Source organism: Gorilla gorilla, chromosome 7, assembly GCF_029281585.2.
Source record: "Gorilla gorilla gorilla isolate KB3781 chromosome 7, NHGRI_mGorGor1-v2.1_pri, whole genome shotgun sequence".
Lineage (NCBI taxonomy): Eukaryota > Metazoa > Chordata > Mammalia > Primates > Hominidae > Gorilla > Gorilla gorilla.
The window spans coordinates 32,947,049-32,964,983 of NC_073231.2; the positions used below are offsets into that span (position 1 = coordinate 32,947,049).

At 43.6% G+C, this 17,935-nt stretch overlaps 1 protein-coding gene across 4 annotated transcripts in view; it reads left to right on the plus strand.

Moving 5' to 3' along the window:
- Positions 1–17,935, plus strand: part of EXTL3 (exostosin like glycosyltransferase 3) — a 133,258-nt gene that overhangs the window by 103,194 nt on the left and 12,129 nt on the right. For all 4 annotated transcript variants that reach the window (XM_063709166.1, XM_063709168.1, XM_055348311.2 and 1 more), the window contains 2 exons: positions 7,520–7,647; positions 13,845–13,989. In XM_063709166.1, coding sequence (XP_063565236.1) covers positions 7,520–7,647; positions 13,845–13,989 — 273 coding nt within the window. The remainder of the gene's footprint in view (positions 1–7,519; positions 7,648–13,844; positions 13,990–17,935) is intronic.

Genomic DNA, 17,935 nt, shown 5'->3' on the forward strand with positions numbered 1-17,935 from the left:
GGCTGTTGCCCTGGCTGGAGCACAGTGGTGTGATCTTGGCTCAGTGCAGTCTCCACCTCCCGGGTTTAAGTGATTCTTGTACCTCAGCCTCTTTCGTAGCTGGGACTACAGGCGCATACCACCATGCCTGGCTAATTTTTGTATTTTTAGTAGAGTCAGGATTTTGCCATGGTGGCCAGGCTGGTCTCGAGCTCCTGACCTCAGGTGATCTGCCCACCTCTGCCTCCCAAAGTACTGGGATTACAGGTGTGAGCCACCACCAGCCCCAGGTCTTAGGACTTCTGACAATAGATATGTATTTTTTTTCTTTTTTTTTTTTCACATGTAAATTTCTTGGAGAAGCACAAACTTGTTTTTTTAAATAAAGATATGTATAAAATATAGAAAATGTATAAAAATTAAAATACAGAATATGAAATATACATGTAAAATGTATGAAAATTAAAATAGAGACTGCTAATATCATGTTATAATAATTGTTAACAGTTTTTGGGCATTTTCTGTGTGCTAGGCACTGTGGATGGTCTTTATCTGCATTCTCTCATTTGTTGACCTGCTAACCTAGGCTTTCTTACCTGCACTTGCACTGGGATCATTGGCAACTTTTTCTCTTATAAGTTAAAACAGACTTGTCTCATCTAAAACATGTACAATTTTGTCTGTACTGTATGACATCCCTGTGTAAAGTTATAAATGGAAAACCAATGCACTGTTACCTTCTTATTCTCTTTTCTTCCTTTGCATTTTCTTGCTTTCTGCCCCATCACTTGACATTTATTGAATGAATCCCTTAAATAATGTAGTCCTCGGCTGGGTGCGGTGGCTCACGCCTGTAATCCCAGCACTTTGGGAGGCCGAGATGGGTGGATCGCGAGGTCAGGAGTTTGAGACCAGCCTGGCCAAGATGGTGAAACCCTGTCTCTGCTTTAAAAAAAAAAAAAAGAAGAAGAAAAAAAGAAAAAAAAATACAAAAATTAGCCGGGTGCAGTGGCGGACGCCTGTAATCCCAGCTACTCAGGAGGCTGAGGCAGGAGAATCGTTTGAACCCAGGAGGCAGAGGTTGCAGTGAGCCGAGATCGTGCCACTGCACTTTAGCCTGGGTGACAGGGCAAGACTCCGTCTCAATAATAATAATGATGCTGATGATGTAGTCCTCTTTCTATCATCTTCTCTCTGTCGCTCACCTCCCTCCCATCGCTCACCTCCCTCCCCACTCACTTCAAGCTCTGTTACCTAGGTCCTCCTGAGTTAGGTGGGCATGACTGTGTGCCTCTTCCTGGGTCTCATTTTCCTCATTCCTGAGTTCTCTGATGGTTCCTCTTTTAAGTTGGAGGAAGGGGATGATGGAGAACTAAGGTCAGTTGCTGTTTCCTTTCTTGCCTGTGTGATGGCTTGATGTTAAGTTTCATTCTCAGATATGGATTTGCTATAGGGATGTATTATGTACGTATATATGTTTTGTTGGAGGATGGAGATTGTCGGGCTTGGCTGGGCTGGATGTAATCTGAAAAGGGGCATTTCAAGTGTATTTAAATGGCCAAATTTCATAGGTGGTAGGTTCCAGGCCACGATTGCTGTCCCTTTTCCTTTGTGATGGGAGAAGATCAAGGGTCCCGTGAATGATATTGTGCAGAAGAGCTAGCGAGGCACCGTCAGGGAGCCCTGTGTGTGAGACAGGCCAAGCAAAGAGGGGGCATTGCTCCTGGCTTGATGGAGGTGGATGGGTTTTTTGCTATAGAAAACTACACTAAATACTAAGAGGTTTCCTAATTCCTCTCTATCATTCTTTAAGATTATTAAAGATATTGAATGTTTACCTATAATTTTGATCTAGAAACTTCTCAAGTCTTTATTTCATATTCTGTAAATAGAATGGCAGGGCTAAATTATGTTCTATTTTCTGCCCATTCATTCATTTATAAAACATTTGTTGAACATCTGCTATATTGCCAGGCACTGTGGTCTATTCATTTTGGTTAATGTCATACCAGTAATTAAAGCAATCACTTGAAAGTGAGTCTTCCTGTTTGCAAGTTACTAAGATGTAATCATAAGGCATCTAATAGCAATATGCTGTAGTAACATGAAGAAATAGCCAGTATTGTGGGGTTGAGGGAAGAGTGTTGGTTTAATTTGAAACAAAACAACATCAACAAAAATGAGAACCTTTCCTAAACATGACACAGTCCCTCTGGTTGACTTGTTTCTTTTATGTTCGATCTGTCTTTTCGAAGATTCTTAGAGGCTGTGCTGATCTGTGAGTCTGCATTTAGAAGTGTTTTTTTTTTTTTTTCCGAGATGGAGTCTTGCTCTCTCACCCAGGCTAAGGTGCAGTGGCACAATCTCGGCTCACTGCAGCCTCTGCCTCCCCGGCTCAAGCAATTCTCCTGCCTCAGCCTCCTGAGTAGCTGGGATTACAGGCGCACACCACCACGCCCGGCTAATTTTTGTATTTTTAGTAAAAACTGGGTTTCACTATGTTGGCCAGGATGGTCTGGATCTCTTGACCTTGTGATCCGCCCGCCTCGGCCTCCTAAAATGCTGGGATTACAGGCGTGAGCCACTGCGCCCGGCCTGCATTTAGAAATGTTTGAGCCTTTCTGTTCTTCTGATTTTGGTGCCAGAATGGATAATAGTTGGTTTGCTGAGCTTTTGTTTAGCCATTAAGCACTGCAGCTTTGAAGCAAAACTGTTAGAAGAAAACTTTTACTCTTCCACCCATTTAGTTTTAGTTGGCGTTTGCAAGGTTTGTGAGGGCAGAAATCTTTTTGTGGCTATGGGGAAAAGGGAACGTCTTAGGTAATGAACTATAGTTAGTCTTCCAAGTGCTGTTTTGGTTTACTGTCTTCCTGCAGGTTGACTCTAAATCAGGGTGTTTCAGCAGTGGCACAGTGACATTTTGGGTCAGATAATTCTCTGTTGTGGGGGCTGTCTTGTGCACTATAGGATCTGGCAGCATCCCTGGCTTCTGCCCACTAGATACTAGATGCAAGTAGCGCACCCTTTTCTCCAGTTGTGACACCCAAAAATCCCTTCAGACATTGCCACATGTAGCCCGGGGCAAAATTGTTCCTGGTTGAGAACCACTGCTCTGAATTCTTAAAGCTGACTTACTGACTGCAGTTAGTTTTGTCAGCTAACTGACAAAACTGTAGTGCTTGGTGTTGTGTTTCTGTGAATCTTTAACAGCTTTGCTTTTTTTTTGAGATGGAATCTCACTCTGTTGCCCAGCGTGGAGTGCAGTGGTGCAATCTTGGCTCACTGTAACCTCCACTTCCTGGGTTCAAGCGATTCTCCTGCCTCAGCCTCCTGAGTAACCTGGATTACAGGTGCCCTCCCCCATGCCTGGCTAGATTTTTAAAAAATTATTTTTAGTAGAGATGGGGTTTTGCCATATTAGCCAGGCTAGTCTTGAACTCCTGACCTCAGGTGATCCACCCGCCTTGGCCTCCCAAAGTGCTGGGATTACAGGTGTGAGCCACCATGCCTGGCCCTTTTATTCTGATTGCTGTTCTGATTGTTAAAATGTAGTTTGCTATACCTGAACAGCTGTTGTCATCCAGCCCAGAGCAGTTGTGCTCAGAGGGTGAGCAGAGATGGCAGGCGCCCTGTGTTCCTGGAGTCCTTAGTAGTTGTTCTCTTGTTGCTTCTTGATATCTAAGTAATGGACTTTAATAAACTTACTAAAAAAAACTAGTGTGAAATCTAGGCCAAAACACTTTGATATTTGACCTCCAGCTCCATGACCCCACCTAAGTCTTCTAAAGCACAAGTAGGTTCTCTTGATTTGGTTGTTTGTAAATTAGATAATTTTGGATATGATCTAGATATCAAATCATTGTAGTTTTTCTTGCTTTTCGTTTTCAGGTGCAGAGTTAGGTTGTTTATAGGATTGTCAAGTTTGGCTGATAAGTAACTTCAGATTTTGCAAACAGTGTGGTGCTATGTTGATTTAGCAGAGAGGGTGCTGACATTCACACGTCTAGTAAGAGGAGGAGTTGGAATTTGAACCCAAGCTTTTCTGATTGGCCCCAAAGCCATGCTTTCTCCCTCTGTACCAGTGCTTCTCCCCATTTAATGTGCACAGGAATCCCCCAGGAGCATGTTAAAATGCAGATTCTGACTCAGTGGGCTTGGGGTGTGCCTGCACTCCTGCAGGCCCCGGTGGTGTGTGCTGCTGGTCTTCGCCTCACACTTTGAACTCTGAAGCTCCTTGCTATATTCCTGGTTTACTAATTGTGCTGTAGATAATCCACCTGAAGGTTAACCCACAAAACTGATAATCTACAAACCAATATTCAAGAACTGAAGTGGTTTTTCTTCATTTGAAGCTGTGTGAGGGGGAGCTTTGTTTGGCTGAATTGGCAGAATCAGTTCTGTACTGAGTGAATGCTAGGTGTGTTAGGTAAAGTGAATGTTCGAGGGGAGTTTGTTGAGGGAGTTTGTGAACAGCTACCATATGCCGTCATTTCCAAGGCGGACCTTATTTTACATTTTGTCATCTCTGAAATTGAGATGTGTCTTACAATGGATGGCCTCTTACCATTGCTGAGCTTGCCATTCAAGTCCGGCCCTTTCTTGCCACCCTCCTGCCCTTTGGCGAGTGGAACCGACAGCTGCTAAGGTGAGCACTTGGCATCTCTTCTCCTTGCTGCTCTCTCGTATGACCTAGGCCTCACTCGGTCCTTCGTTTTGTCATTGCGGACTCTGAGCTTAGGATACCCTGGGCTGTACACTTGGGAATTTTTATGCTGGTCAGACATGCTGCAGGGCAAGGTGGATTTCTCGGTCTGTTGCTTGGCTTGGACATATGTTAACTGTGGTGGCGAATCTGTTACAGATCCTTCTTTGTCTTGAGTTGGGCAGGAACTCCTCTGGGGCTGAGGTGAAGTCTTAAAGAAAGCTCTGGCCAAGAGTGTTGGCTCTTGCCTGTAATCCTGTCACTTTTTTTGGAAGGCTGAGGGAGGGGGAATGCTTGAGACCAGGAGTTTGAGGCCAGTCAAGGCTACATAGCCAGACCGTGTCTCTACAAGTTTTTTTTTGAAATTACCCAAGTGTGGTGGTGCATGCCTGTAGGTCCCAGCTACTTGGGGAGCTGAGGCAAGAGGATCAATCACTTGAGCTAATGAGCTCTAGGCTGCAGTGAGCTATGATAGCACCATTGCACTCCAGCCTAGGTGACAACTCAAGACTCCATCTCTTAAAAGAAAAAAAAATTTAAGTTCTGTAATCAAGTAAACAAGGGATCATCAATTTCACATGCCTTCTTAATTGGCAACATTGTTTTTTCTTGATGGTACACAGATTAATAATGCATTTTCAGGCCAGGTGTGGTGACTCATGCCTGTAATCCCAGCACTTTGAGAGGCTGAGGCAGGCAGATGCCATGAGATCAGGAGTTCGAGACCAGCCTAGGCAATATGGTGAAACCCTGTCTCTACAAAGATACAAAAATTAGCTGGGCATGGTGGTATCTGCTTGTAGTTCCAGCTACTTGGGAGGCTGAGGCAGGAGAATCACTTGAGCCTGGCAGGTGGAAGTTGTAGTGAGCCGAGATCACACCACTGCATTCCAGTCTGGGCCACAGTGAGACTCTATCTCAAAAAAAAAAAAAAAAAAAAAAAAAAAAAAAAAAGGCTGGGCGCGGTGGCTCGTGCCTGTAGTCCCAGCACTTTGGGAGGCCAAGGTGGGCAGATCATGAGGTCAGGATTTCAAGACCAGCCTGGCCAAGATGGTGAAACCCCGTCTCTACTAAAAATACAAAAAAATAGCCAGGCGTGGTGGTAGGCGCCTGTAATCCCAGCTACTTGGGAGGCTGAGGGAAGAGAATCACTTGAACTCAGAGGGCAGAGGCTGCAGTGAGCCAAGATTGTGCCACTGCACTCCAGCCTGGGTGACAGAGTGAGACTCCATCTCAAAAAAAAAAAAAAAAAAGGCGTTTTCTATGGTGGCTTTGGTTTGAAGAAGTTTATAAAGTTAACAAAAGTTTAGCAGGAAAAGGACTGGGTTTGGAATCAAAGTATGAGTTAGGACCGGGTGTGGTGGCTCATGCCTGTAATCCTTGCACTTTCGGAGCTGAGATAGGAGGATCTCTTGAGCTCAGGAGTTCGAGACGCCTGGGGTGAACATAGTGATGAGACTTCGAGAACTCACTTTTTTTTTTTTTTAAAGGTATGAATTAGAGTTTTGGCTCTTGCAACTTGCCAGTTGTATGACATCACTCTGGGCCTCAGTTTCTGCATGTGTAAAGTGACAGTTAGACGCTATAGTCTCCAAAGCCCTTCTAGCTCTCAATTAATTGGATTTTAAGTGTGCTAGAATGAATTAATTGAAGTATGAGGGCTCTGCATTAAGAATATAGAATAAATGATTCTGGCAAGAGGTGTCTGAACTGGACCTCCAGGGGGAGGATGGAAGAGAAGGTATTTGAAGCTGAGGAGACATGCTAGTAGGTCACAGAGCTCCTTGGAAACCATTCATAAATTTAAGTCCTCGGATGCAGTTAATTCATCATGCCAGGTAGAGGTTGTCCTCAGTACAAGTAAAATAGTCTGTTGGAAGTAAGGTGATTTTTCGTGGCATTCTAAAAAGATTATTCTTCATGAGATGCTCTTTGTTTTTGGGGTTTGAGAACAAAATAATGGTTCCCCTTTGGTTGGACTAATTAGACGAAGACACTCTAAGAATAAAATGAGCCATCCAAGTACTGGCTGTGGTCATCATTTATATGAGTATTAGGTGGCAAGGTGAATAACACAGCTACCCACCCACACTGTAGGTAAACTATACTTAACTGAGATATGGTTAAATAAAAATTGTTTCATTATGTAGTTGTACTGTTTGAAGCACCAATTTCTGTTTTATGAAGGAAATACTGCTTTGCATGTATGTTGAATCACTTAGATGTGTTTTGAATTGGGATTTGCTGAAGACGCAGGAGCTGTTGTACTTGAGTACATGATACCTTGAAAGAAAAAGTTTGTGTACGAGTAGTCAGCATTGTAGGTAGGAATTTCAAAGGTGAAGTAATTAATCTCGACCAGATGGGCTGTGCTCTTTTTTGGGGTTTATATCCCAAAAAGGCGTTAGAATTGGGAGTCAGAAGTGACAGACTCATGAGGTTTCTGAGTCTGAAAATTAAAATTAACAAGCATGCTGGAAATTCCATAGCCATTGGAATCTCAGATCCACTCTGCCACCTTGTGTTCTCTTGGGAGAGTTGTTTTTAATTTCCCTACATCGTGTTTATTGCGTGTATAAAATAATCCTCAGCTTTTGCTTGATTCACAAGAAAATTAGCTAACTAATGAATGAAGCTTAAAAGGTAAATCTATATACATTTATTGAAGTATAAGGCAGCTTTTATTCCTGAAAGGCATATGCTAGATTTTACAAGCGTGGAGATCAGGCAAAATTATTCAGTAAATCCAGCCATGGTCTCCTTGGACCTAAATACAGATTTTGTTTGGCCTTCCATAACACAGCCTTAATTTTTAATGTTTTTCCTTCCTCATCACAGGTGGTCCGTACTGAGAAGAACAGTTTGAACAACCGATTCTTACCCTGGAATGAAATTGAGACAGAGGCCATCCTGTCCATCGATGACGATGCTCACCTCCGCCATGACGAAATCATGTTTGGGTTCCGGTGAGAGACTAATTTCTAATCAAAACTTAAGGTTGCAAGTGACAGAAAACCTGGATTAGGCAGCAAAATGAATTTTTTGGCTGATGGTAACTGAGAACCCCTTGCAGGTAGTCAGGGCTGATGTAGGACGTGGCTGGATGCAGGCTCGTAGATGGCGTTGGAGGAGTCCATCTCTCTTCATCTGTAGGCTCCGCTCTGTGTTCCCACAGGCCTTTCCTCTGTGGCCAGGAAGGTGGAATTCTTTGATTGGCTAGACCCTGGTTACCTGCCTGTTCCTGGTGCTGCAGGTGTATCATCCTTAAATCCAAACCACATGGGCAGAGAGTAGAGGCAACGGGTAGGGTAGTTCTCTAAAGGAAATAGGAGGGTTTTGTTTTTAGAGGAATGGGAAGTAACTCCCAGGCAGGCAAAAGTGACATGTTGCTGTGTGTTGGAGCAATGGAACAGTGCCAGGATCCTGGACCCAGAAAGATTTGGGGGAAGGAGGGTGTCAGAAGCAATGATTTAAAAGGAAAAAGAAGGGAAGGAGGAAAAGGAGGTGGTGGTAATGATGACGACGATGATGATGCTAAACATATGTTGAACCCGTACTGTGTGCCAGGGACTAGCCTAGGACTTTGTCTTATCTCATTCATCCTTCTAAAATTTGATGACATAAATTGTAGCTGTCTCCATTTCATATAGGAGTAAATTGAGATAGAAGAGAACAGAAACACGTAGAAGCTAGAAAGTGACAGCAGAGCTCTGGGTTCAAATGCAGGTTTGTCACACTCCCAACCTTCACCCGGCCTTCAACTCTCCTGCCTTCTTGAGTCTTAGGAATTGCTGAAGGATCCCACTTGAGGGTCACTGCAGGGAAGAGGATGGAGTAGATGAAGGCTACTCCAGGTATGTCAGGGACTGGGATGTTGGTTTAGGGACAGTTTGTTACCTGTTTATGGTGAGGTAAGTACAAAAATTGAGGGTAAGCATTCAGAAACTTGTAAAGCAATTCGACATTTACTATGAAATCCAAGTATATGATTATTTTTCTTGCAGTTCTTTTTTTTGCAACATTTCTTCAATATAATTCATACCCCATAAAATTCACTCATTTAAGTGTACAATTCAGTAGTTTTAGTATATTCAGAGTTGTGCAAACATCAGCATGGTTAATTTTAGAAATCTTCATCACCACTGAAAGAAACCCTGTACCTATTAACAGCCACTCCCAATTTTTCTCCAAACCCCTCAGTCCTAGTTAGCCACTCAATCTTTGCATCTCTATAGATTTGCCTATTCTGGACATCTTCTATAAACAGAACTGTACAACGATGCATGGCCTTTAGTGACTCTCTTCTTTCACGGAACATGATGTTTTCAAGGTTCATCCATCTTGTAGCAGGTACCAGTTCTTTTTTATTTTGAGATGGAGTCTCACTCTGTTGCCCAGGCTGGAGTGCAGTGGCTTGATCTCAGCTCATTGCAACCTCTGCCTCCCAGGTTCAAGCGATTCTTTCATGTCAGCCTCCCGAGTAGCTGGGATTACAGGTATGGACCACCACCATGCCAAGCTAATTTTATTTTTTGTATTTTAGTAGAGCTGGGGTTTCACCATGTTGCCCAGGCTGATCTTGAACTCCTGAGCTCAGGCAACCTGCCCGCCTCGGCCTCCCAGAGTGCTGGGATTACAGGCGTGAGCCATGGTGCCCAGCCCAGGTACTAGTTCTTCATTTTCTGTTGATGGATATTTGGGTCATTTCTATTTCTTGGCTATTATGAATAATGCTGTGAACCTTCATGCGCAAGTTTTTGTATGAACATGTCATTCCTCTTGAGTGGATACCTAAGAGTAATGTGGGTGGATCATGATAGCTGCTTTAACATTTTGAGCCGGTCAGGCTGTTTTTCACGGTGGCGGCCCCATATTGCATTTTCACCAGCAGTGTATGAAGGTTCTAGCTTCCCCACATCTTCGTCAACACTTGTTATTTTCCATTTTCAAAATTTATAGCCGTCCTAGTCATTGTAAAGTGACAACTAATTTTATATATAAATGTGTGTGTGTGTGTATGTGTGTATATATACACACACACACAGATGGGGTCTCACATTGTTGCTGAGGCTGGAGTGCAGTGGTGCCATCTTAGCATGTGGTAACCTTGAACTCCTGGGCTCAAGTGATCCTCCTGAGTAGCTGGGACTACAGGCTCACATTACCACACCTGGCTAATCTTTACTTTTTTTTTTTTTTTTTTTTTGTAGAGATGGGTTCTCACTTTATTGTTCAAGCTGGTCTGAAACTCCTGGCCTCGAGCAAGCCTCCCAAGTGCTGGGATTACAGGCATGAGCCACAGCACCCGGCCATACAGTTGTGATTTGCATTTCTCTCAATGATGTTGAGCTTCTTTTCATGCGCTTATTGATCAGTTAGCCTTTGTATATCTTCTTTGGAGAAACGGCTTTTCACATTCTTTGCCCATTTTTGTTTGGATTGTCTTTTTTTTTTTTTTTTCTGAGACAGAGTCTCGCTCTGTTACCCAGGCTGGAGTGCAGTGGTGTGATCTTGGCTCACTGCAAGCTCCACCTCCCGAGTTCACGCCATTCTCCTCCCTCAGCCTCCCGAGTAGCTGGGACTACAGGCGCCTGCCACCATGCCTGGCTAATGTTTGTATTTTTAGTAGAGACAGGGTTTCACCGTGTTGGTCAGGCCGGTCTCGAACTCCTGACCTCAGGTGATCTGCCCGCCTCGGCCTCCCAAAGTGCTGGGATTACAGGCGTGAGCCACCGCACCAGGCCAGGATTGTCTTTTTATTATCATGTTATAAGAGTTCTTTATATATTCTAGATGCAAGTCCATTATCAGTGACTGGAGTTGCACAATTTTCTCCCATTCCATGGGTTATTTTCTTGCTTTCTTGATGGTATTATTTGAAGCCCAGGGTTCGTGTTTTGAAGTTCAATGGATCTGTTTTCTTTGGTTGCTTGTGCTTTGGATGTCATATTTAAGAAACCAGGCAGTTCATTTTTGTTGTATTTTACCAAAGTATTAATCTATAATAATTTTGGGGAAAAATTAGTTCTTCCCCACATCATTTGAAAACCACTGGAGGCCGGGTGTAGTGGCTTACGCCTGTAATCCCAGCATTTTTGGAGGCCAAGGCGGGTGGATCACCTGAGGTCAGGAGTTTGAGACCAGCCTGGCCAACATGGTGAAACCCTGCCTTTACTAAATATATAAAAATTAGCGGGGCGTGTTGGCGTGCGCCTGTAATCCCAGCTACTCAGGAGGCTGAGACAGGAGAATTGCTTGAACCCAGGAGGCGGAGGTTGCAGTGAGCCAAGATCATGCCACTTCTAGCCTGGGCAACAGAGCTAAAACACAACAAAACAAAACAAAACAAAACAAAACAAAACAAAAAAAAACACTGGAGTAGATTTCTTTGGCGATCTTTTTCAAATTAAGTGTGGATCCAGGATAGAGAGTTCTTTCTCTGTGCTTCCATTCTGTTCACTGAAGGCCTAACCTGACCTACCTGGCTCTGGGGCTGCCTTTGGCTTAGGCTTGTAAGAGCAGATGCTCAGATAAAAGGAGCAGAGGCTTTATTGCTCATCTGTCTTAAATCCATCTGTAAAGAATGATTTGACACATTTCTGAAAAATTAGAACATCTGTTCTTATTCTCCCCCACCCAGCCTCTCATGTTTCCTTTGTCCTCTTGCTTAGTGTATTATTGAACCAAGTCTGTTGACAGCTGTGATTAAAAAAAAAATCCTGGTAAACCGAGGTGTATTTTTTTTTACACGATAATAAGTAGCTGACTCTCTCCACTTGTTTTTATGAAAGGAAAAAAGCCATGCAGTAACTCCAGGCATGATCTTTGCTGCTGCAGGTGGTAGTGGTGGGGGGTGGGCGGTAGGTAGTGTGTTTATGCTGCAGCGTGATGCAGTTTGGAGCGTGCCGAAGGACTGGCGTGGTGAGCATAGTCGTGGAGTGTTAACAGGAGAACTGCCAACCCTTAGATCCAAGAATGATTTTGATAAGGAGCCCAGCTTTAAGGAGTTTGAAGCTTATTAACATAGCTGGCATTAACATAGCTTCCAAGCCCCTGATTTAGGGACTTCTTACCTTGCCCGTGCTATTTTCCAGCAGATTTGCAGGTGGTGAGAGAATAATGGGAAGCCTTTTAATGTGTCTCTTAACTGTCATTCATGTTTGAGATTTAGCCTCTGGTAATGGAGCTGGTGAATTATCATTGCTGTCTATACATCCTAACCTTTTCCTACCCTGACCCTTTTCTCATGCATTTGGGCATCCTTTGATCTAAAACCTTTCTCTTATTAATCTCCCCAATTTGCTTATTTCACCTTAATGGGAATGAAACAGACCTAAGTTCAAAGGAAAGGGTAAGTCTAAGAATTCTTTCTTCTGGCAAAGATAGATCTTGACTCACTTCAACTTAGGTAGCCAAGAAAGAGGCAGATAGAATCAATCATAAGGGACAGAAAAGGTATACCAAGAGACTTGAGAGCATGTGTCCATACAGAAAGGAATACACGAATGGCCAGAGCAGCGTTATTTGTAACAGAAGTGCAAACAACACAGAGGGATAAATACTGTGGTTCCATTATGTGAGGTCCCTAGGTAGTCATTCATAGAGACGGAGAGTAGAATAGGGGCTGCCGGGCTGCGGGAAGGTGGGAGTGGGGATTAGTGTTTAATGGGGACAGAGTTTCCGTTTGGGAAGATGAAAGAGTTCTGGAGATGGATGGCAGGGATGGTTGTACGACACTGTGAATGTCCGTATTGCCACTGAACCATACATTTAAAAATGATTAAGATGGTATATTTTATGTTTGTTTTGCCACAATTAAAAAAAAATCAGTTGTCTAAAAAAACCCACCTAGAAGGCTGTTACATTGTGATAGAAGTTGTGATTTCTCCTCTTTTGGATTAGATTAGATGCTTCTAGACTTATTAGGAGAGGAACTCTGTTGAAATAAAATCTTCTGTGTCTTAGGAACTGAAGTTCCATGTAAGTGATGAGGGAGTTTGCAGGCAGTTTAAATCTCTGGCAGCCTTTCTGCAGGCCTGTCAGGTCCTGTGGAGCTTAAACGCTTTCAGTTCTCCAATTTATCCTGTGAAACTGGGGACCAATTTTATTTGTTCTAATTTACCTATAAATTTGGAGATGATATAGAAGTTTCTACTGAAACATACTGAATTCTCCATTTATTTCTTCCATTTAATGAAACCTTTCAGTTGTATGGTTCTGTAGGCCACTTCTCATCATACATGTTTCTCCCTCAGCCCTGCTCAAATTTGGAATTAGGAGTGGTGCAGTTCAGTAGTCTTCTGTGGTTAAACCAGTGCTCTCTAAACCTTTTTATTATGTTCCTTCTCTGTAAAAGAAAAGTGTGCAATATATGTAAATTACATACATGTCCTACTGAACTAATATGTCATGCTTATTAAAAGCAAAGCCTTTCTTAGAAAATGCTTGTTCATTCATTCATTTTTAGAGCCAGATCTTGCTCTGTTGCTCAGGCCAAGGGAGGTGGTGCAATCATAGCTAACTGTAGCCTTGAACTCCTAGGATCAGGCAGTCCTTCCACCTCAGCCTCCCAAGTAGCTGGTAGTACAGGTGTGCTCCACCATACCCAGCTAATTACAAACAAAAATTTTTTTTCGTAGAGACAGGATCTTGCTATGTTGCCCAGGCTGGTCTCCAGCTCCTTGCTTCAAGCAGTCCTCCTGTGTTGGCCTCCCAAGTGCTGAGGTTACAGGCATGAGCCACCCCACCTGGCCCTTTCTTGGAAATTAAATAAGCTAAAAAAAGAATTGAAATTGATATCATCTTTCTGCTGCTTAGTAGATTATTGTATATACCCCATTCTGGAGCCCTCCTTAGTAGATTATTGTACATACCCCATTCTGGAGATCCCCTTTCCAAACTTAGGGCTTATTCTTTCTGGAAGGGCTGGAGGATGCTGACTGCTAGAGGGACAATGTGCAGGTGCTTATTAAGGAAGCTGAATATGATACCTTATTTGCTTTTATCCTGTTTGGCTTGTTGTTGATTTTGTTTTATTTTGAAAGGATACGAGAAGTAAAAGCCTAAGGGCCAGAGCTTGTAAGGTGGAGGCAATAACTGTGAACACTTCTGATGACCCTAGAGCTCTGTACTCAGATCTGTGTATGCACTTGTGTTTTTCAAGGGTGTGGAGAGAAGCTCGGGACCGCATCGTGGGCTTCCCTGGCCGTTACCACGCATGGGACATCCCCCATCAGTCCTGGCTCTACAACTCCAACTACTCCTGTGAGCTGTCCATGGTGCTGACAGGTGCTGCCTTCTTTCACAAGGTAAGAAAAAGCTGGTAATAATGGCATCGACTTGGTGAGAGTTTCACTTTTGTGTGGTAGCGGAATGCTGCCCTCAGCTTAGCTCTCCTAACGCTTCTTACATGTTTCTTTTGTGCTAGAAGTCAGTTTTTTCTATTTTTAGAGACAACGATCAAGATGCTTAGAGCAACTCTGGGATAAAAAGTCAAGATGAGAGGGCTGCCTGTACAGTTGCACATAGGCCATTTGGAAACCACTTTATCTTTCTGGGCGTTGGCTCTCCCTTTGTAAAACTGAGGGCATTGGGCTAAAAGACACCTCAAATACCTTCCAGTTTTAACACTGCCACCCTAGATATGGCCCAGCCATCAGAAGGTGACCTGGGCACTTTTCTGACTTAGATATACCATGCCTGTCCTGGGCCCCACGATGAGCCTCTGTGTGGCTCTGCCAGTTCTTTGTGATGCTTTAGTGCTTATTACTTTCACTGTGCCTCCTAATCTGATTTTCACTGAATATCTGAAGCTTAGGACCCTGCAGTCTTTCCTCCTCTACTGTTCTGTATTCTGTTTTTTTCTCCTGGCCCATCTTCCCTCTCTACCTCTTCCATCCTGTAAAGTGGCCCCTGACCACAGGTGGCTGCTGATCACCTGGTGCATGACTGGTCAGAATGGAGACGTGCTGTTAAGTGTAAAGTGCACAACAGCTTTCAAAAACTTGTAACAAAGGGTGTCAGATAGCTCAGTAATTGTTTGTGTTGATTGCATCTTGAAATGCAGTTAGTTTGGATTACTGGGTTAAATACAGTTATTGATTTTTACTGTCTCTTTTTACTTTTTAACGATGTGGCTTCTAGAAAGTTTACAGTGCTGTATGTGGTTTGCCTTCTGTGTCCGTGAGTGCCGCTCTCTACCTCCCTCCTGAGGTGTTCCCGGGCCCTGAGGAGTCCCTGTTCTAAGATTACCCGGGCATTACCCCCACTGCCCACCACACAGAGCACCTCTTCTGTGCCCTGAGTCTTCTCTGAGGACAGTGCTCCCGTTAGCCTTTTCCTGTAGACTTTGAGGCACTCATTTCCCCACATCTGTGCTTTGGCACAGGGCAGGTGTAGGGAACATTTTCATTGCTTACCAATGACACTTCCCTCCCAGCTGTCACATAAAGTCTCATTTGCAGCTCCTGTCGTCTGTCTTGCTGCTTTCAACCAGCCTTTTCATCGTGCCCTGACAGTCACCAAAGATGGTGGCACCTGCCTCATTCTCTTTGTCTGCATCCATGCCCTCCATGGTTCTGGTGCCTTCACTGTCCTCACGGAAGATCCTCCCACCACTCTCTCTGCATGAATGGTGAAGTGTCCCAGGGTCTAGCCTCTGTTGCTCTTCTTATTTTCCCTAGGCGTTCTGTCTCACACACAAGGTTTTGAGGCTTTTCTTAGCATCTGCAGGCTGGTAATTTCCTCATCTGTATTCCAGCCTTGGCCTTTCTTGCTGAGGTCTGTGTTTGTATGTTTCATTGTTTCCAGCATATCTCCCGTTTGTCCCTCAGACACTTCAGGTAAACTTTTCCCAGGAAAGCTCACCGTCTCTCCCTAGCTCCTTGAAGTCTTTTCTCCCTTACATATCTCCCATCTCAGATGGTGGCATCTTGCCAGTCACCTCAAATAGAACAATAAAATTCATTTTTATAGGGACTTTTTTAATTTTTTAAGACAGGGTCTCACTGTCGCCCAGGTTGGAGTGTAATGGTGGGGTCTCAGCTCATTTTAGCCTCCACCTCTCGGGCCCAGGTGACCCTCCTGCCTCTGTCTCCTGGGTAGCTGGGACTACAGGCACGCATCACCACACCTGGCTAATTTTTTTTGGTATTTTTTATAGAGATGCAGTTTTGCCATGTTGCTTAGGCTGGTCTCGAACTCCTGGACTCAAGCGATCTGCCCGCCTTAGCCTCCCAAAGTGTTGGGATTACAGATGTGAGGAACCGTGCCTGACATATAGGGACATTTTGAACCAGCCTAAGCAGTCATTAAACTTTCAGCTGTTCTTTTTCTTTTAAAAACTTAATGTGTGAAGTTGATACACTCATCCCATTCTTGCACTTCACCTCAGGACTTCCTTTCCTTCGGTGGGCCTTGTTTGGGCTGAGGATTGCAAGTAGAGTCAGAGGATTAGGGTGTCAGCAACTGGCCAAGATTTTCACACTTGCTCAGCTAAGAAGGAGCCACTGATCTTAGCAGCGTCTACTCATACCTTGAGGATGTACTTATCTTCTGAATTGCCTTCCCAGATTCAGACTGTTCTTTAAAACCATGAATGGTCAGGTACCTCTACTTTCAAGAAATCATTTACTTAATGAAATTTAGTATTTTTCCTGTGTGAAAATCTATAAAGAAGATTACAGACTAGCAGTGCCCAAACCTCAGTTGGCTTACAGAGAGATTTTTGGGCCCTCTAGTGTTGTCCTATGCACTGACAACTTCTAAAGATCACAAGATTTCACAAAAAGACCTGAGCTGCATACAAATGAAGATCAGGTCCTCTGAGGCCCTGTCTGGGGCGTCATGGCGGCTGCTCCCGTAGTTGAGGCCCATGATGGGGCCTTCATGCGCTCACCTGCCTGTGGCTCCTCGTTTTTCTTACATCTATTTCTTTTTTTATTTTTGTGAGACTGAGTTTTGCTGTGTGGCACAGGCTGGAGTGCAGCGGCACCGTCTCGGCTCCCTGCAACCTCCACCTCCTAGGTTTAGGCAATTCTCTTGCCTCAGCCTCCCGAGTAGCTGGGATTACAGGAGCATGCCACCACACCTGGCTAATTTTTGTATTTTTAGTAGAGATGGGTTTTCACCATGTTGGTCAGGCTGGTCTTGAACTCCTGACCTCATGATCCGCCCGCTTTGGCCTCCCAAAGTGTTGGGATTACAGGCGTGAGCCTCAGCACCCAACCTACACCCATTTCTTTACACTCATTTGTCTTACTTGCTTGGTCCAGGAAAGCAGTTAGATTGGTCCTCTCTAATCAACAGCTGTCAAGTTTTTTTCTTTTTTTTTTAAATCATAAGTGCCTGTCAATAACACTTTTTAGACCTGTACCTAATATATATATATATTTACTTATAAATTTTATGCATGTGTATATTACTGATAGATATTTTTTAGAGGTTGAAATAACGATGAAACAAAACTTTAAAATAATGTGATCACTAAATTCTTAAATTTTAGTGAAAGCAGTAGGATTGAATGTGTTTTATTATTTTTGAAAATCTTGATTGGATACTGTGTGTTATAGCAAGTCAGGTCTGTTTCTAAATTAAACTTTTTTTTTTCTCTTCTTTTTGAGATGGAGTCTTCTCGCTTCTTTGTCCAGGCTGGAGTGCAGTAGTGCAATCTTGGCTCACTGCAGTCTCTGCCTCCTGGGTTCAAGCAATTCTTCTGCCTCAGCCTCCCCAGTAGCTGGGATTCACCCTGTTGGCCAGGCTGGTCTCGAACTCCTGACCTCAAGTGATCCACCCGCCTTGGCCTCCCAAAGTGCTGGGATTATAGGCATGAGCCACTGCGCCTGGTCAACATAAATCATTTTTGACAGCAAAACCACATACTGATGGAAATACCTCTGAACAGTTATTCTGATAATGCTTTCATCAGTTTTTTTTAATTATTATTAAAAGGCAGTTCTTATTGTTAAAATGTCATTTCTTTCAAGACATGTGTTATGTTAATATATTCTCATCAGCATACTAAGGACAGTCACTGGCCATTTAAAGGGTCAATAAATTTGAATTACCTTTTTTAAAAAGTGTATTGTTTTTTATTTTATTTATTCTTACTCTTTTTTTTTGAGACGGAATCTCACTGTTACCCAGGCTGGATTGCAGTGGCACAACCATGGCTCAGTGCAGCCTAGAACTCCCAGGCTCAAGTGATCTTCTCACCTCAGCCTCCTGAGTAGCAGGCAGTACAGGCACATGCCACTA